The sequence below is a fragment of the Stigmatopora nigra genome, chromosome 2 (assembly GCF_051989575.1).
Source record: "Stigmatopora nigra isolate UIUO_SnigA chromosome 2, RoL_Snig_1.1, whole genome shotgun sequence".
NCBI classification, from domain to species: Eukaryota; Metazoa; Chordata; class Actinopteri; order Syngnathiformes; family Syngnathidae; genus Stigmatopora; species Stigmatopora nigra.
In genome coordinates, this window is record NC_135509.1 from 6572026 (window position 1) to 6589697 (window position 17672).

A 17672-nucleotide genomic window follows, 5' to 3' on the forward strand; every position below is an offset into this window, starting at 1 on the left:
AAAACTATTACTAATCCCCATCCCACTACATCTGAAAGAAAACTTAAAAAGACACAAAGACCACAGGGAATCTCAATTTTCAAGAGTCTGGACCCCCAAGTCAACTCCATCCAAACAAAAACGCCCTCCCATTCAACTAGCGTCTCTCCCGATGGAGCGTTTTTTTAGGGCGCCATCGCCACGGGAGATACCTGCAATCCACCTCATTCATCACGACGGTTTGATTCCACGTCTTCAAAGCGACTGGAAGAAGCGAGCAAGTGTAAAGAGTCATAACAAGCCCTTCCTCTGTTCTCCTTTTTCAAACTAGCTTTCCGTCAAGTGTGTGTGAGCGAAAGATGAATACGGCCAACGCAATTAATTGCACTCCGTTACAGAGGATCAGCAAGTTTACTCCGTCAGCGTGCTGATCTGCCATATGGCTGCCCACTAGGTGAACACTTTGATTAATGTAGCCTTGCGCTACATTTTTTTTTTCTACCTCGACACCGATATTTGATTCTGATAGCTGAAAGTCAGCTTTGGAGTTTTCCAGAGTGTCTCCGTTTGTCCTCCTTTGTTGAGGGGGCTGCTTTTCATCTGCTCACCTGACGCATCTTTCTTTGCTGGCAAAGTTTGCTTTTTACGTCTTTTTTTACGAACACATGGTGCAGTTGTGGAAGGGAGTGCTTGAGGTGAATGGGTACGCGGACGCTTGGTCGCAGGTCTTTTGGTCGCCGGTCTTTTGGTCGCAGGTCTTTTGGTCGCCGGTCTTTTGGTCGCCGGTCTTTTGGTCGCCGGTCTTTTGGTCGCCGGTCTTTTGGTCGCCGGTCTTTTGGTCGCCGGTCTTTTGGTCGCCGGTCTTTTGGTCGCCGGTCTTTTGGTCGCCGGTCTTTTGGTCGCCGGTCTTTTGGTCGCCGGTCTTTTGGTCGCCGGTCTTTTGGTCGCCGGTCTTTTGGTCGCCGGTCTTTTGGTCGCCGGTCTTTTGGTCGAAGGTCTTTTGGTCCATTTTGGTCGTCGGTCAAATGGTGACAGATAGTTTACTGTTGAAGCCAGCTCTCAAAATTATATTCATGAGTGAGAGAGTTTAATATCTAAGTACTGTTTAATATCTAAGTACTGTTTAATATCTAAGTACTGTTTAATATCTAAGTACTGTTTAATATCTAAGTACTGTTTCATATCTAAGTACTGTTTCATATCTAAGTATTGTTTAATATCTAAGTACTGTTTCATATCTAAGTACTGTTTAATATCTAAGTATTGTTTAATATCTAAGTACTGTTTCATATCTAAGTACTGTTTCATATCTAAGTACTGTTTCATATCTAAGTACTGTTTCAAATCTAAGTACTGTTTCAAATCTAAGTACTGTTTCATATCTAAGTACTGTTTCATATCTAAGTACTGTTTCATATCAAAGTACTGTTTCATATCAAAGTACTGTTTCATATCTAAGTACTGTTTCATATCTAAGCTCGTGGGCCACATCCCGCCCGCTAGGCCTTTTAATCCGGCCCGCCGACATTGTCCAAATAATGTTTTTTTTCTCCCCAAGATTTGAATTGACCTTGTACTTCATACTTTTGACTTTAATGATGAGTGATGAGTATGTTAATACTTGAGTCCTTTTTTTTCTGTTTATGTTTCATTTGTACTGTTAACGGATGCACTTTTTTATATGTATCGTATCTTGTGTTGACCCCACCCACTTGGGCGCTCCGTCCACTTTAGGGAACATTTTAGACTCTTAAGTGTGCCTTTTTTATGTAAATTACATTGCATTTGTACTTTATTATCACTTAAAAGGGGAATTGCAATCATTAATAAAGGGAAGTGATTGGTTGAGGTTGACAGGTATGCGTATGAGTTTTTGCCACATGCGTGAATTCTAATTTGATCTGATAACTGAACACGTATTATTTATATTAATAAGGCATTTTCATGAATAAGTTAACTGATCACTTAAGAAATTGTCCATTAAAATTAATATAAATGAAGAAAAACATCAATACACTCCAATAACAACCAAAATATGAGTGAATACTTAATATATTTTTTGTAATATTTAATTATTATTATTCATTATTTATATTACAATTCATTTTGACTGGGAGGCTGGCAGTGATTGGTGGTCAATGGCAATCAAATATTTTCCCTGTAAAGAGGATTTTCTGTTTTATACAGTCATATGTGAATTTCTACTTGAGTACTTTTGTCTGTATTTCTTTCTGGTCTTAACAAGGTAGGGAGCACATGCTGGTTGAATCACTATATCAGGAGGCCGGTGTAATAACATGGCTACAAAGCGTCAGGCGTAAGAAACGTGCTAACTAGAGGCAAGTCTCGGGTGGACTATTTGCTTTCTGCAAATCACACTTTGCGGTTGTGGCTTTGTTACATATTAGAGTGGTCGCAATGGCGGCATGTGTCAGCTCGCCATCATCTGGCGCCAGATGAAACGTTCTTGCCGAAGGTTACAAGTTCAAGTCCGCCTCCTTTCTAGCTTAATGAGGCAAGGTTATGTATCTAAAACCAATGTAGACACCTGCGCTATTCTGCCACGTTCAATACCGTCACTTGGGGGATTTGTTTGGCCTCCTTTTTACGGACCGTCTCTGCTGCTTGTCTCTTTTTGCGGTTGTCATTGTCAGGCGTTCAGGTACATCAACAGCCATCCATAGGGTAAATAACGTGGAAGTTGTTGTTGACTTTTAAGTCTTGACTTGGTTTGGGCTTCATAAGTATTTTTAACTTGGATTCGTCCAGATTTTGCGATATTTTGAACATAGTTACTCGTGGTTTGTTTTTAAACTCTTTACTTGGTTACGGCTCCTCAAAGTTTGGATCTTGATTTATAGGGTGTATTCATCTTTGCATAAGTTTGTTGGGAGAGTTTTTGGACTCTTGAGAATCGGAATGTGAAAAGGAAGTGTCCATTGTATTTTGGTGCAGACTAGAGAAACTAGAAAACTGTGGACAGACGATTCCTGGTCTGAATCTGCCCTTTGTCTAACCCAGGGGTGGGCAAACATTTGGGCCCGGGGGCCACATTGACTTGAAAAATTTAACAGATGGGGGCGGGGTCAGCACAAAATATGATACATATAAAAAAGTGCATCCGTTAACAGTACATATGAAAGATAAACAGAAAAAAGGACTAAAGTATTAACATACTCATCACTCATCATTAAAGTCAAAATTATAAAGTACAAAGTCAAGTAAAATTGAATGTAGTATTAAGAAATATTCAAATGTCATTTAAAAAAAAGATAGAGGGCCTGTAAAACACGAAAAACAAGGTGGGTCGAGGTGGGAAGAGTCAGGGGAAGAGTAATTGCCAAGTCCTTTGCTGAAGTCTTCAGTGGATGCAAATTTAAATCCCTGCTATTATTTTAATAATCTGCCTTTTACTGCTTGTGCTCGGATCATTTGTTTGCAAACCAGGTTATTTGGAGAGGGAGGCTCGGGGGTAATTTCATGCTTTGGAGCATTTATATCTATAACTTAATGAGGAGAGGGCCTGTTGTTTCCTGCTAATACGACGATAGAGGGGTGCAAACTTTTGCTTCTCCGTCTTGATCAAATTATGGAGAACACAGACTCAATGAAACTAGGTTTTTTTTCCCTCAGATTTTTCCGTGGCCGGACGTTTGGTCGCCGCGGACGTTTGGTCGCCGCGGACGTTTGGTCGCCGCGGACGTTTGGTCGCCCGGACGTTTGGTCGCCCGGACGTTTGGTCGCCGCGGACGTTTGGTCGCCGCGGACGTTTGGTCGCCGCGGACGTTTGGTCGCCGCGGACGTTTGGTCGCCGCGGACGTTTGGTTGCCGCGGACGTTTGGTCGCCGTGGGCGTTTGGTCGCCGCGGACGTTTGGTCGCCGCGGACGTTTGGTCGCCGGATGTTTGGTCCCCGGACGTTTGGTCGCCGGTCAAATGTACTTAGATATTTAACAGTACTTGGATATTAAACTTTCTCTTAGATATTAAGCAGTACTTAGATATTAAAATCTCTCTTAGATATTAAACTCTCTCTTTTAGATATTAAACTCTCTTTCTTAGATATTAACCTCTCTTAGATATTAAACACTCTCTCTCTTAGATATTAAACTCTCTTTCTTAGATATTAAACTCTCTCTCTTAGATATTAAACTTTCTCTCTCTTAGATTTTAAACTCATGTATAAAATTTTTATAGCTGGTTTCAACAGCAAACTCTGTCACCATAAGACCGGCGACCAAATGTCCGAGCACCGATTTTCCAGGTCGAGAATATGACCTTTGCTCCTTCAGTAATGCCATCTGAGATATTTTTAAGATCCAATCATCCCGCCATCCTTCATTGGAATCGCTAAGTTTTTGAACTCATTTTCTAGGTCGGTAATTGGTTCCTCTCGTTCAGTTATCAGTTCTTCAATATCCGTTTATATAATCCAGGTCGGCATGCTGTCACTTAGTCTCAGCTAAAAAAAAAAGGAATCATAATCATGTTGGATAGCCGGCTCACCTCAACTCCATTCCTACGACTTGATTACATTAAGAAGGGAGAATTTGCCGTCAGTCTCGTGGGATGATCAGCATTTTTAATATAGTTACACTTTTAGTTCAGCCAAGAACGAAGGGACGGTAGGAAGAAAGCGCTTTGGGACAGACTGAGGACAAGGTGTTTGTCCATATCCAGGTTTTCCTGGCCAAGCCTTCTTAGTTCCGCTCCCTCGGTCCCTTCGCCAAGGACTCTTGGAAGCTGGGAAAATTGAATCAGACTGCATGAATTAGAATTAACTCAATTTGTTTACAAGGCGTCATTTCTTCACCGGTAGGCCACGTCTTCATCGACCATCTATAGCTGGCTGAACCTGGACCTTGAGGTCACTTGGTGCATTCTTAATGTTGTTTGCCCCGTTTTTTTAATGGCTATTATCGGGTGACAGGGGACTGGTCGCACATGATCAGAATATTATTATTCAAATCTTGGAATGATGTGGTGAAAGCTACTTCATGTTCTTGCTGGGGCATTTTAACTGGGTCAGATTAGAGACATTTATGCATTAGTTTGTGGTTTTTAGTATATTTTTTTAATTGTGTCTTAAAGTTTTTAGAGATTTTGCAAAACTATTAAAAGTATAGATCACGGGTGGGCAAAGTTTTGGGCCCGGGGGCCATATTGACTTTAAAAAATTTGACAGATGGGCCGGGTCAGCACAAGATAGGATACATATAAAAAAGTGCATCCGTTAACAGTACGTATGAAACATAAACAGAAAAAAAGGACATAAATGGTAGTATTAACATACTCATCACTCATCATTGAAGTAAATGTAGCTGCAATTCTCTCCTGCCTGCCTTCCCATGCTCTTTCCAACAAGGTGTCAAAGTGGCGGCCCGGGGGCCAAATCTGGCCCGCCACATCATTTTGTGCGGTCAGGGAAAGTAAATCATGAGTGACGACCTTCTTTTTTAGCATCAAATTAAAATGAAGAGCACAGATGTACATTAAATTTCCTGATTTTTCCCCTTTTAAATCAATAATTGTCATTTTTAATCATTTTTTTCTGTGTTTTTAGTTCAAAAATCATTTTGTAAAATCTAAAAATATATTTAAAAAAACTAAAATAAACAATGTTTTAGATCTATATAAAAAAGTCAATATTCAGAGCTTTTAATCCGGTTCTTTTAATCCATTTATAAAATAAAAATCTAAATATTATATCTAAAATGGTCCGGCCTGACTGCATGAAATCAAGTTGACGTTAAAACGGCCCGCGAAAGTCTGACAACCTTGCTTTAAAGCATCAAAATCTGCGTTTTAGACCGTCAGCGATAAAACCAGGCTCTCCAAATAACGCCTTCTTTTCAAGTTGCGGCAATCACGTGATAATTACTTGTTCTAAAGCGCTTGTTTTAATTTCTCCGGGAACAATGTCGACGTCTCGGTGACTGCGGGGGCTGCTAAATTACAGAAAAAAATCATTTACATATGTGTATACATCTCTTGTCTAGAACACACAACGATGATCGACTCAACTGTGCCGAATGGCTTGCACAAAAGCCCCATTTTTTTTGTCTCATCTTTATGAAAACATAAGCATAACTTCATTGAGTAAGAAAAAGATCGAGGCAATTAAGAAACATAGATGCCTTTGATGTATTATAAGTGTATAAAAGTGTATAAAAAGGCCTTTTGATGAAATGTAGTCACATCCGCAGGCACTGCTGAGCGTTTTGATTAAAAGCTCTTTTGTTTGGCAACCTTATAAACTGCTTACCAGTTACTAGTGTCACAATAGTTTAGCCTAGAAATATAGTAGTTGGGGTCTTTTTATCTTTTTGCTCGTGGGAATGAAGGCACAAGATGGCGGCGTGATACAGAATTTTAATTCTTTTAACTATAGATAGACCGATAAGCTGTAGTTTGAGATAGAAAAGTGAAGAACGGAGGGAGAGTTGTAGAAAAGGGAAAGGAAATGGAAATGAAGTACTCAAAGTTATTCTACTTTTTTGGAACTTTAAATAGTTGCGTTTAATATCAACTTTTTCTCATTGAAATATACATAAATGACATTCTGATTGGTCGCAAGCTAATCACAGGGCGCCGTGTATACAAACTGCCATTCACAATAATGTTTGAGTTGAACTTTAACATGGACAATGGAAACTGTAACCCGTAGGACGCCATCTTGGCTCTTGAGCTTGTAGTTTTGGTTCAAATATTTTCAAAAAGTGACCTTTTCTCAACATGACTGTTTGTTTTTGGAAGAAAAAAATAGTTTGGACCTCTCTTTTACTTGACTTGAGTTTGATTATGTTTTTTATTTAAAGGGACATTACAAATAATTAACATATACAATATAAATATGTAATATTATAGCCAAAGCCTAATTTATATCTATTCTCCCTTCATTTTTGGCACTTTGTATTGCATCTACTTATCTAGATAAGGTTATTTCATCTTTCTGGATTCTCCCCATAATTATACCAAAAAGTTTTTCGGCCAACTGTCTGGAAGGCGACATTTCCGGGTTCGATTCCCAAAGTCAAAGGAACACATTCCAAGTTCTTAGAAAGGAAATCACTACAAACCTCCTTAAAAAAGGCCAACCACACATTGTATGTTCTTTAAAATAATACTTAACCCCATCAAAAAGAGCCTCATGAGGCTCGCGAGCCTCCATTTGTCAACCATGCGCTTGATCGATCCAAAAACCCAATTTGAAAAGTAATAAAAAGTCAAGTTGAACAAATCTAAAACAAAGTGAACACTTCTCCATGGACAGCTCTTATTATTTTCAAAAAGTCATTAAAATAAATATAAAAGTGAATGAGTATATAAAACTATAATGCATTGTTGTACACTAAATTAAATGTTGCAGTGGGATATAAAATACTTAAATGAATCCTACCTCCACCGGCTATAATTTTAAGATTCTGCTTGCGCATGAATGCATCGGCGTTAAAAAAAAAAAAAAAAATCCATCATCATTAAGTGTTAATATACAATACTTTTTTTTTTCCTCTTTAAATGCTTCGGGCTAACGACAAAGTGTTGTGGTTGGAATAGTGAACTTAAACCTTTTATAGGGCTTTCTTTTTAAATACTTTGGTTAAAAAAACTATAAACATATTCCTTATTGATGTCCCCCAAAATTTAAAATAAACAGAGAGTCACTTGCAAATCAATAGGGCCAGACTTATGTATTTATTTATTATATATCATATTTCCAAAATAATTTTGAACTGAAATCAACAGAAAGTGACCCAAAAATGAACAGGAATCGAACCAGGAATCCCTAAAGCAGGGGTGGCCAACAAGAGTCAAAATTGTAAACTATGAGAGTATAAAAAAATCATATTTGCCAAATTATTTTTTGAATAAAATGTGTGATTAGTTTTTTTTTATTGGGCCTTTTATTTGAATTAGGATAGAGAATAATAATAATAGAAACAAAATACTGTATACAAAATATGTTAAGAAGCAAAAAGCTGCAACATTCATTTTGGCTTGGAGCCACATGCGGCTCGAGAGCCATGTTTTCGTCATCCCTGCTTTAAAGCAAAAATAATTGACATGTACATAATTAGGAATGTATGACAGTATAGTTTTTATTTCATTTACTTTAATACAGTCATATTAATATCTTATTAATATAGTTTTTATGTCATTTACTTTAATACAGTCATATTAATATCTTATTATTATGGTTTTTATGTCATTTACTTTAATACAGTCATATTATCATCTTATCATTAGTATTGTTTTTATGTCATTTACTTTAATACAGTCTTTTTATGATCTTATCATTATTATAGTTTTATGTCATTTACTTTAATACAAATTTCTATACATGAAAATAATAATTATATATCAAAATGTTATTATATTCAAGCTAAATTTGCCAAATCCATTGACATTTAGAAGGCTTATTGTGAACATTGTCACTGTCATTAGGTCCTTCAATGTGTACTATCCTTACTACACATTGTAAGGGCTGCCCCAGAGATGCCCGACTTTTAATCATTTATTTATTTAATTCTTTTTCTATCGGCATCAGCACGTCCGAGTCTGACCCTCCACGCTTCTTCATCTGTAAAATCGCCCTGCGTCCTTCCTTCACCTTTGCCGTATCTTGGCCTTGATTTGTAACTTGATTTTAGGGGAGGCAGAAAAAAAAAACCTGTAGATTATCCCGCTTTCATTAAGACCAGGGGGGCGGGACGACAAGTAGGGGAGGGTGGTGGTGGGTTTAGGTGCCGTCGGAGAAAGAAGAAATCAATTTAATACAGTCTTAACTGAAGGAAATTGCATATTCTGCTTGTGTGTGCTGATGGGGCACTTTTTCTTTTCCTCACCAGAGACTTGACTATTATTAATTGCTATGTGTGTGTTTGTGTGTGTTTGTCACGTGCATCAATCTGTGTTAGGCAATTGAGTGTCGTATGTATGGAGGTGGGTTTTTCCAGACCTCCGTCAAGGCATCTAGCCAAAAGTGCTTCCTTTCCTGTTAGCGGACGATGCTAGCTTGACCTACAAGCTCAATTGCTAGGGGTTTTCCCCTTTTTGAATTAAATGATAAGTTAAAATTTTTGGGGGGTCGTTTTACGGTTTTTATTGATTGGTTACAGTCATATTTTTTTTTAATTGTGCATGGAATAATTCCTTGGATAAGTGAAAAGTTGAAAACTTTTCTTCCAAAAATGGTATTTTCCTTTCACCCAAAACTAAAATTCTGCAGTATTTTATTTTCAAAAAGAGAATCATATTATTACGATTATTTTTTTTAATATAAGGTCTCCCATTTTTTCTCAATTTCCCAAATATCCCAAAATTTCCTCTTCAACCATAGTTGAATTTGCTGAATAATTCAAATTAATAAATAATTCTTTATATCTCCTTCCCTTACTTTAGGGGTAGGGAACCTATGGCTCGGAAGCCATATTTGGCTCTTTTAATGGGTGTATATGGCTCTTTGTATTTTTACTTTTAAATTCTGAGTATGGCTCTCAAGGAATAACGTTTGAAAATATCAATTGTTTATGGCTCTTTTCATCAAAAAGCTACTGCAAATCTTAACAGGTTATTTCCAATACATAAAAAAATACTTCAACATTAATCCTTAGTTTACACACACTTTTTTTCAATCGGATATCATGACATAAGCAATTTATCAGAACTATAAAAACTTCCAAAAGAACCATTTCTCCCCAGTAGACTAAAATTCATGCAAAAAGTCCTCTTTTTGACAGCATGAAAAATGGCTTCCCTCACCTTCTCTTGTCTTTTTTTGGGGCTAAAAATACACATTCATGATAAAACACAGTCTTAAGCGCTGATGACCACTTTAGCGTGGCGTTTGGCCGACAAGGTCAGGGGAGATTCAGGCGCCGTAACTCCCTCCGAGTCCCCTATTTTTTTTAAACCCCGCCCCCCTCGCCCCGCTAATCTACGGAGCAGGAAGAGAGGGGCTCAAAGTCGTTTCTCTAATTGCTTTTATAAGGTGCCCTTTTCACACGCTGTCATTCCCCCCACTTTTTTACTTTCTATGTGGGTGTAACACTTTCCCGAATGATTAAACGCTTAAATTTAGCTAGTTAGCTAGCATGGTAAAGTATATCCTAAAGTTTAAGAAAGAAAAACTAAATTTTGTTTGGTTTAATTTTAAGTTTTTAGGTAGTGACTGTTTTTTTGTGGTCTATAATCCTTATAAAACGTGATTTATGGGTGTATGTTAAGATTCTCTTGCTACGTTTGTCCAAACCGTGCCACGTAGAGAGTTGAATTTTTTTTTGGGTGGTCAGAAACGGTTGTCAGATCCTAATAGATGTGTAAATTTAATATTTTATTGTTTATTATGGATGTAACCGATCATAAATTGGATCAAAATTGCGCCAAATCATGTATTTTTCTTCAGGTAATAAAAAGAACATTTTTTAAAAATAATGTTAAGGTAATAAAATGATCCAAAACTATAATGCACAAATATATAAATAAACTGAATATTTTGACACTATTGAAACAAAAAAAAGTAAATACACGTAAAATACCGTATTTTCCCGACTATAAGGCGCACCCCATTATAAGGCGCACCCTCAATGAATGACATTTTTTCCATATATAAGGCGCACTGTATTATAAGGCGCACTGTCTATTTTGGAGAAAATTTAAGACTTTTTAGTGTGCCTTATAGTGGTGAAAATACGGTAATTGCTATTGACTTACAGGTATGAAGCACTCACTACACAGTCACCTCTGGAGCCAGCCATTGTTGATGTTTTGGATTTTTTTTGTATACAATCTTGCAGTGTGGGAGGAGCTATACGATGGAAGATGTTGTAAACTAAGACGGCATCTGCATATCTAACAGTATTGTCTCAGTTCAGGCGTTTGTGTTTTTTTAATATCCGACAGTGGTGGTTTTTCGTCTTTTGGTTTTCTGTTTTTCCATATATAAGGCGCACTATATTATAAGGCGCACTGTCTATTTTGCAGAAAATGTAAGACTTTTAAGTGCGCCTTATAGTCGTGAAAATACAGTAGCACAATTTATTGCATCGGTTAACCAAGTTTATTTCTGTAAAATACATTATTTAAGCAATTTATTTGCAGCTTTTTTTTCATAAAAACAGAAATACTCTCTCTGCCCTCTATAATGCGTTAAATATGGAATTTCTTGATTGAGATTTTTTGACCAAGGGCTTCTGCCTTTGATATCTTAAGTGTTGCCCCTCCATAGGTGATCTCCAAAGGTTGACGCGAGATGGAAACCGGGGTTAAATAAAGTAGGCGGGGGGGAGTGGCCAAGGAGGATTAGGCGATGAGATTGAGGCGAGTGCATTAAGGCACTGTATTATTTGGCGGTTCCACTTGCTTGCGTCCATTAGGGTTGGCTGGCGTGCTATTTAAGAGGTCAACTAAGTGTGCCAGCCTGTTTTCCAAGAGTTACTAGAGTGCTCCTGTGTCTTATTGAACAGGACGGGTCTCCCCCTTCCTCTAATACCTCTTCAATTTATTGGATTGGAGAGCCCCAGTTATAATTGTATTAGTTTTTTGCAGTCCTTCCCCCTTTTCCTGACGCCATCCGTCTATCTACTCAGCGGTGACCACCGTGTCATTCTTGGCGAGAGAACACCCCCCACCCCGGCGGGTACTCGCCTACTGCGGCAATCCCCAATTGCGATCCTGGGAAATATTAGTTGCAGGTCAAAAATGGGAGTCCATTGACATTGATGGTGGATTTGTGGGGGAAGGGATATTTAATTGGGGACTGTAGCTAGTTCATTTCATGTTTTTGGGGGGATTTGACTGTTTTTTTATGATGTTTTTGGGAGATTTTTTAGACTAAGAAACACAAAGAAAAATAAGCAATGGAGGAAAGTTGTTGGTGTTGATTTGGTTGATTTTTTTGGGGTTTATTTTGGTGTCAAAAGTGGTTTGTCTGTGTCAGTTGAGCAATATTTAGCATTTAGCTTAGCTTAGGCACATCATGAAAGTCCATAGTTATCTTTTTGTGCTTTTTGTGGCTTTTCAGATGACATTTTTTTTTGTGTATCCCAGGATTTTTTTTATAAAAGCCACACATACAAAAGCTTTCTAGTGCTAAACATGTAAACTGTATCGATATTTCAGGCTTATTTTCCAACATAGGTTGCATGTTGTCAAGTATATCAATATAGTATTGCACAATTGTGCACTACTCTCGTCTTCTCTGTGCAGCAGCAATCATATTGCACGCAGTAAACAAAATCCAAACTTTTTTTAACCCTTACCCCATGATGGCGCCGTTTGCGCGGCAGCCAGTGGTAGTAGCTCTGTCCATTCTTATGTTTTTCATGTTTTACAGCATGTTTTACATGAAAAATGAGAGGAAACATTGACATTTTTTGTGTTTTACAGCATGTTTAACATGAAAAATTAGAGGAAACATTGACATTTTTGTGTTTTACAGCATGTTTTACGTTAAAAATTAGAGGAAACATTGACATTTTTTGTGTTTTACAGCATGTTTAACATGGAAAATTAGAGGAAACATTGACATTTTTGTGTTTTACAGCATGTTTTACGTTAAAAATTAGAGGAAACATTGACATTTTTTGTGTTTTACAGCATGTATTACATGAAAAAATTAGAGGTAACATTGACATGCACCTACTTATGCCAAGTATAATACTGGTGTGCCCATGGCGAGCAATGATGATGTCACTCACACTGGTACTCAGTGCCCTCAGAGATGTTGTCTTTCTGCCCAAACCAACGAAAATTTGCAGGGAACATTGCTCCCATCATAGAATCTCAGATTCACTTTAGCCTACCACAGCTTGTAACGCTAAACAAACCCTATTTACCCCAAAACACCCTCACATTGCCAACTTTTCAGCTTTCCTCCAAACAACCCAGGTATGAAAACCCCCTTAGATAGTGACTATGTTTCCATTATTGAACCCACAACATTTCTTTGGTATTCTCAACTCTATGTAGTCACCGGCATTAAAGCAAACTCCCAAATCAATTCCACTGTATCAATAACCGACAGAAACCAAACCCCTCTTTCCTCACCCCTTCCACCCATCATTTCTGATCATCTTTTCGCAACACCCCACAATAAAACCCCACCTACAACTACTCCCCTCCCCCCACTTGTCACTCCACCCACATATACATCCATCCCTCCCTTACGTAAGTCAATCCTGCCCATTCAGCGCTTCCACTACCGTCCCTTCGCCCTTCAAGAGGCCAGAAGTTGTCAAGCTCCTCATAAAAAATCCAAAAGATTGCATTCTCCAAGCTTCTTTCCAACCCCCCCACCCTCCAAAAACCTGGCCATCTGTCTAATTGTTCACCTCCATGGCTTTAATGCTTTTTACATGCCCTCCCTTCCCCCTTCTTTCCAGGCAATAAACTTTATTTTCTTCGCTAGACTTCAATCTACAGGAAAGGGGAGGGCGGGGCCAGGTCGCTCACCTTCTCCATGTTGGATTTACTCCAGCGGGCTCGGCTTCAACACCCCCTTTTTTGCCGGAAACTTCAATCTCTCCATTTCTCACACTGACCTCTTAACGATCCCGGCGCCGCGAGATCTGACCTTCTTCGAACCTGCGTCCATCTTCATCCTCGCCCGGTTTCTCTCAAATTCATTAAGGCCCATTAAAAAAAACTAATAATACATTTTATCCCAAAAAATATTTGCCAAATATGATTTTTTTTATACTCTCATAGTTTAAAATTTGGATTTTGTGTCTAACTTGTTCGCCACCGTTGCTTTAGGGATTCCTGGTTCGATTCCTGTTCATTTTTGGGTCACTTTCTGTCGATTTCAGTTCAAGATGATTTTGGAAATTATGATATATGATATATAAATACAATATTTATAATAAATAAATATATTTTCATGACTATAAGGTGCACTTCAAAGTCTTAAATTTTCTCCAAAATAGACAGTGCGCCTTATAATCCAGTGCGCCTTATATATGGAAAAAAAAACAGAAAACCAAAAACGAAAAACCACCACTGTCGGCTATTAAAAAAACACAAACGCCTGAACTGAAACAATACTGTTAAATATGCAGATGCCATCTTAGTTTACAACATCTTCCACCAAATAGCTCCTCCCCCACTGCAAGATTTTATACCAAAAAATCCAAAACATCAACAATGGCTGGCTCTAGAGGTGACTGTGTAGTGAATGGGTGCTTCATACCTGGAAGTCAATAGCAATTACCGTATTTTCACCACCATAAGGCGCACTTAAAAGTCTTAAATTTTCTCCAAAATAGACAGTGCGCCTTATAATACATTGCACCTTACATATGGAAAAAATGTCATTCATTGAGGGTGCACCTTATAATGTGGTCTGCCTTATAGTCGTGAAAATGCGGTAATATTACATTTTATTCAAAAAAATATTTGGCAAATATGATTTTTTTTATACTCTCATAGTTTAAAATTTTGACTAACTTGTTTGCCACCCCTGCTTTAGGGATTCCAGGTTCGATTCCTGTTCATTTTTGGGTCACTTTCTGTCGATTTCAGTTCAAGATGATTTTGGAAATTATGATATATCATATATAAATACAATTAATAAATAAATATATAAGTCTAATCAATTTATGCAATGATGATGTCGCTCACACTGGTACTCAGTGCGCTCAGGGAGGTTGTATTTCTGCCCAGACCAACGAAAAATTAGAGGTAACATTGCTCGACACGCCGTTTTTTTTGCCCTCTCGCGCCAAACTGTTGTCTCCCCTCACCTGTGATTACCGCCGTGGGCCCATCCTGGAAGCGGGTGCCCTTTTAATCCAGTGTATAATGGCCACAATCAGCACTTTAATGCGTTGCAATATCAACCATGTAAATGGTATAGCGGAGCAAGCGGCGAGAGAAGCGTTGAGGCGTAGATAATGGTGTGATTGCGCGTTTTTTACCCTTGAGTCACAACATTGAGTTTGTTGCACGTATAAATACATCCCAGGGTGGTTAAGTTGCCTGTAAAATGCCTGAAGAAACACATTTCCATCAGTAGGTTACTTTAACCCTTCCATGTCGATTCACTGAGCGTCCTTGCTGCGAGCGGCATGCGCGCTTTTGGCCAGTCGAGGGAGACGGTGGCGTGTTTGAGATGCAAAAATTGGCGCTGTGGTGAAGATTTGCTAATTTTTTGGGGAAATTATTATAAAAAAAACAACAACATCATTTTTAAAAGGGTTTAGATGTGATGAACTACTTGTACTCCTTTGGTACTTTGTAGTGCCGTATTATCAGGACTGTAAGGTGCACTGCATTACAAGGCGCACCCTTAATGAATGATTTTTTTTCCATATATAAGGCGCACTGTCTATTTTGGAGAAAATGTAAGACTTTTAAGTGCGCCTTATAGTCGTGAAAATACGGTAATTGCTACTGACTTCCAGGTATGAAGCACTCACTACTTTACAGTCACCTCTAGAGCCAGCCATTGTTGATGTTTGGATTTTTTTGGTATAAAATCCTGCAGTGGGGGAGGAGCTATATGATGGAAGATGTTGTAAACTAAGATGGCATCTGCATATTTAACAGTATTGTTTCAGTTCAGGCGTTTGTGTTTTTTTAATATCCAACAGTGGTGGTTTTTCGTTTTTGGTTTTCTTTTTTTTCCCATATATAAGGCGCACTAGATTATAAGGCGCACTGTCTATTTTGGAGCAAATGTTAGACTTTTAAGTGTGCCTTATAGTCGTGAAAATACGGTACCTTTGGTACTTTATAGTGCTTTGGCTCTCTTGGGTCAGTCAATCCTTCCAATGGTTCCATTTTTTGTGCTAGTTTTTAGAGGAAAAATATTAGAAAAACAAGGCAAAAAACAAACAGAAACTAAAAAAAATGAACAAAACAAAGAGAACAAATGCAACTGTACTTGTACTTCTTTGCTTTATACTTCATTTTTCTCTTATTGGTCAGTCACTTCCTTCCAATGCTTCCATTTTTTGTGCTCCTTTTGGAGGAAAAATATTTAAAAATCACAGAAAAAAAAAATATAACCTAAAGCAGAAATAAATTGATAAGTAAAAACATAGAAAAAATGAATGAACAAAACACAGAAACAAATTAATAAACAAAAACAGAAAAAAATGAATAAAAAAAACAGAAAAAAATGAATATACAAAAACACAAAGAAAAATGAATCAACAAAAACACTAAAAAGAAATAACTAGTCAAAAAGGATTAATGCAACTTGTACTATAAGGCCAATATATAAATATGCTTAATTTTCTACCTTGACTTAAGAGTGCCCTAACATACTGTTTTTTTTCAAGTTACAAGTCTTGTGTGTGATAACAAACATTTTTATTTTATTTTAAATATATTAGTAAATTAAGTTATCAGTCCCTACACAAACAAAATTGATTTGAGGCACCATGTACACATTTTATTAAAGCTGCTTAACTTTCTACCTTGACTTAAGAGTGCCCTAACATACTGTTTTTTTTCAAGTTACAAGTCTTGTGTGTGATAACAAACATTTTTATTTTAAATATATTAGTAAACTAAGTTATCAGTCCCAACACAAACAAAATTGATTTGATGCAGCATGTACACATTTTATTATTGAGTAGTAATCATTTGTTATTAGTAATCATAGTAAATGGAGGAGCTAATTTTCTAATAACATTTTTTTTTTTCGTTTTTCCTACAGCACAAAGCCCGAGTGGAAGCCATGATGTGCGACCTGGCTTCTTTCCGCAGTGTCAGGGAATTTGCAGAAGCCTTCAAAGCCAAGAATCTGTGAGTCCAAAGATTATTTGTGTTCTCTTTAGTTGATAAGATCCTTCCTTCGATATATCACCACTCCTGTGCTTCACTTGATTACCTTCACTGGCTGTGTGAGAGTAAATGTTTTAATCGGCCATTTTGCCCTTGCAAACGGTCAAAACTTAAGAGTTTTTGGTTCCTCTAACATTCAAATGCAACATTATTCCTCTTCAGTATAAAATCAGAAATTAAAAATATTACAAACAACCTTAAATGAGTAGCTTCACCAGTTTAATTATTTATAGTCAAAATTTTATTCCATTACTTTTTCACCTCGATGGAGCAAAAAAAAAAAAATTAATTCATATTTTTACAGGCACATTTTAAAGCAAAATACAGAATTCCCGATTTTTTATGTCGAAAGTGCAGTTTATTTATTAATAATAATAATTTAGCCAGGTAGAATTTTCTCCCAGAAAAAGTTGCCAAGTGACATGAGAGCGGCCATTTTTTTAAATCATTTTTTTAATCAATGGTTGCATTTTAGCAGCTGTAATGAGAGCAGCCATTTTTTCTATCAATTCTTTTTATCAATGGTTGTATTTTAGCAGCTGGAATGAGAGTGGTCGTTTTTTTATCCATTTATTTTTATCAATGATTGAATTTTAGCAGCTGTAATGAGAGCAGCCATTTTTTTATCAATTTATTTTTATCAATGGTTGAATTTTAGTAGCTGGAATCAGAGCGGCCATTTTTTCAATCAATTATTTTTATCAATGGTTATATTTTAGCAGCTAGAATGAGAACGACCATTTTTTTATCATTTTTTTTAATCAATGGTTGTATTTTAGCCGCTAGAATGAGAACGACCATTTTTTTAACATTTTTTTTATCAATGGTTTTATTTTAGCAGCTAAAATGAGAACAGCCATTTTTTTTATCAATTTATTTTTATCAATGGTTGAATTTTAGCAGC

General features: G+C 37.2%; 1 protein-coding gene across 2 annotated transcripts in view; it reads left to right on the top strand.

Moving 5' to 3' along the window:
* wwox (WW domain containing oxidoreductase) overlaps nucleotides 1-17672 on the top strand; it is a 169267-nt gene that overhangs the window by 28827 nt on the left and 122768 nt on the right. For both annotated transcript variants that reach the window (XM_077710712.1, XM_077710713.1), the window contains exon 6: nucleotides 16641-16729. In XM_077710712.1, the coding sequence (XP_077566838.1) occupies nucleotides 16641-16729 (89 nt within the window). The remainder of the gene's footprint in view (nucleotides 1-16640; nucleotides 16730-17672) is intronic.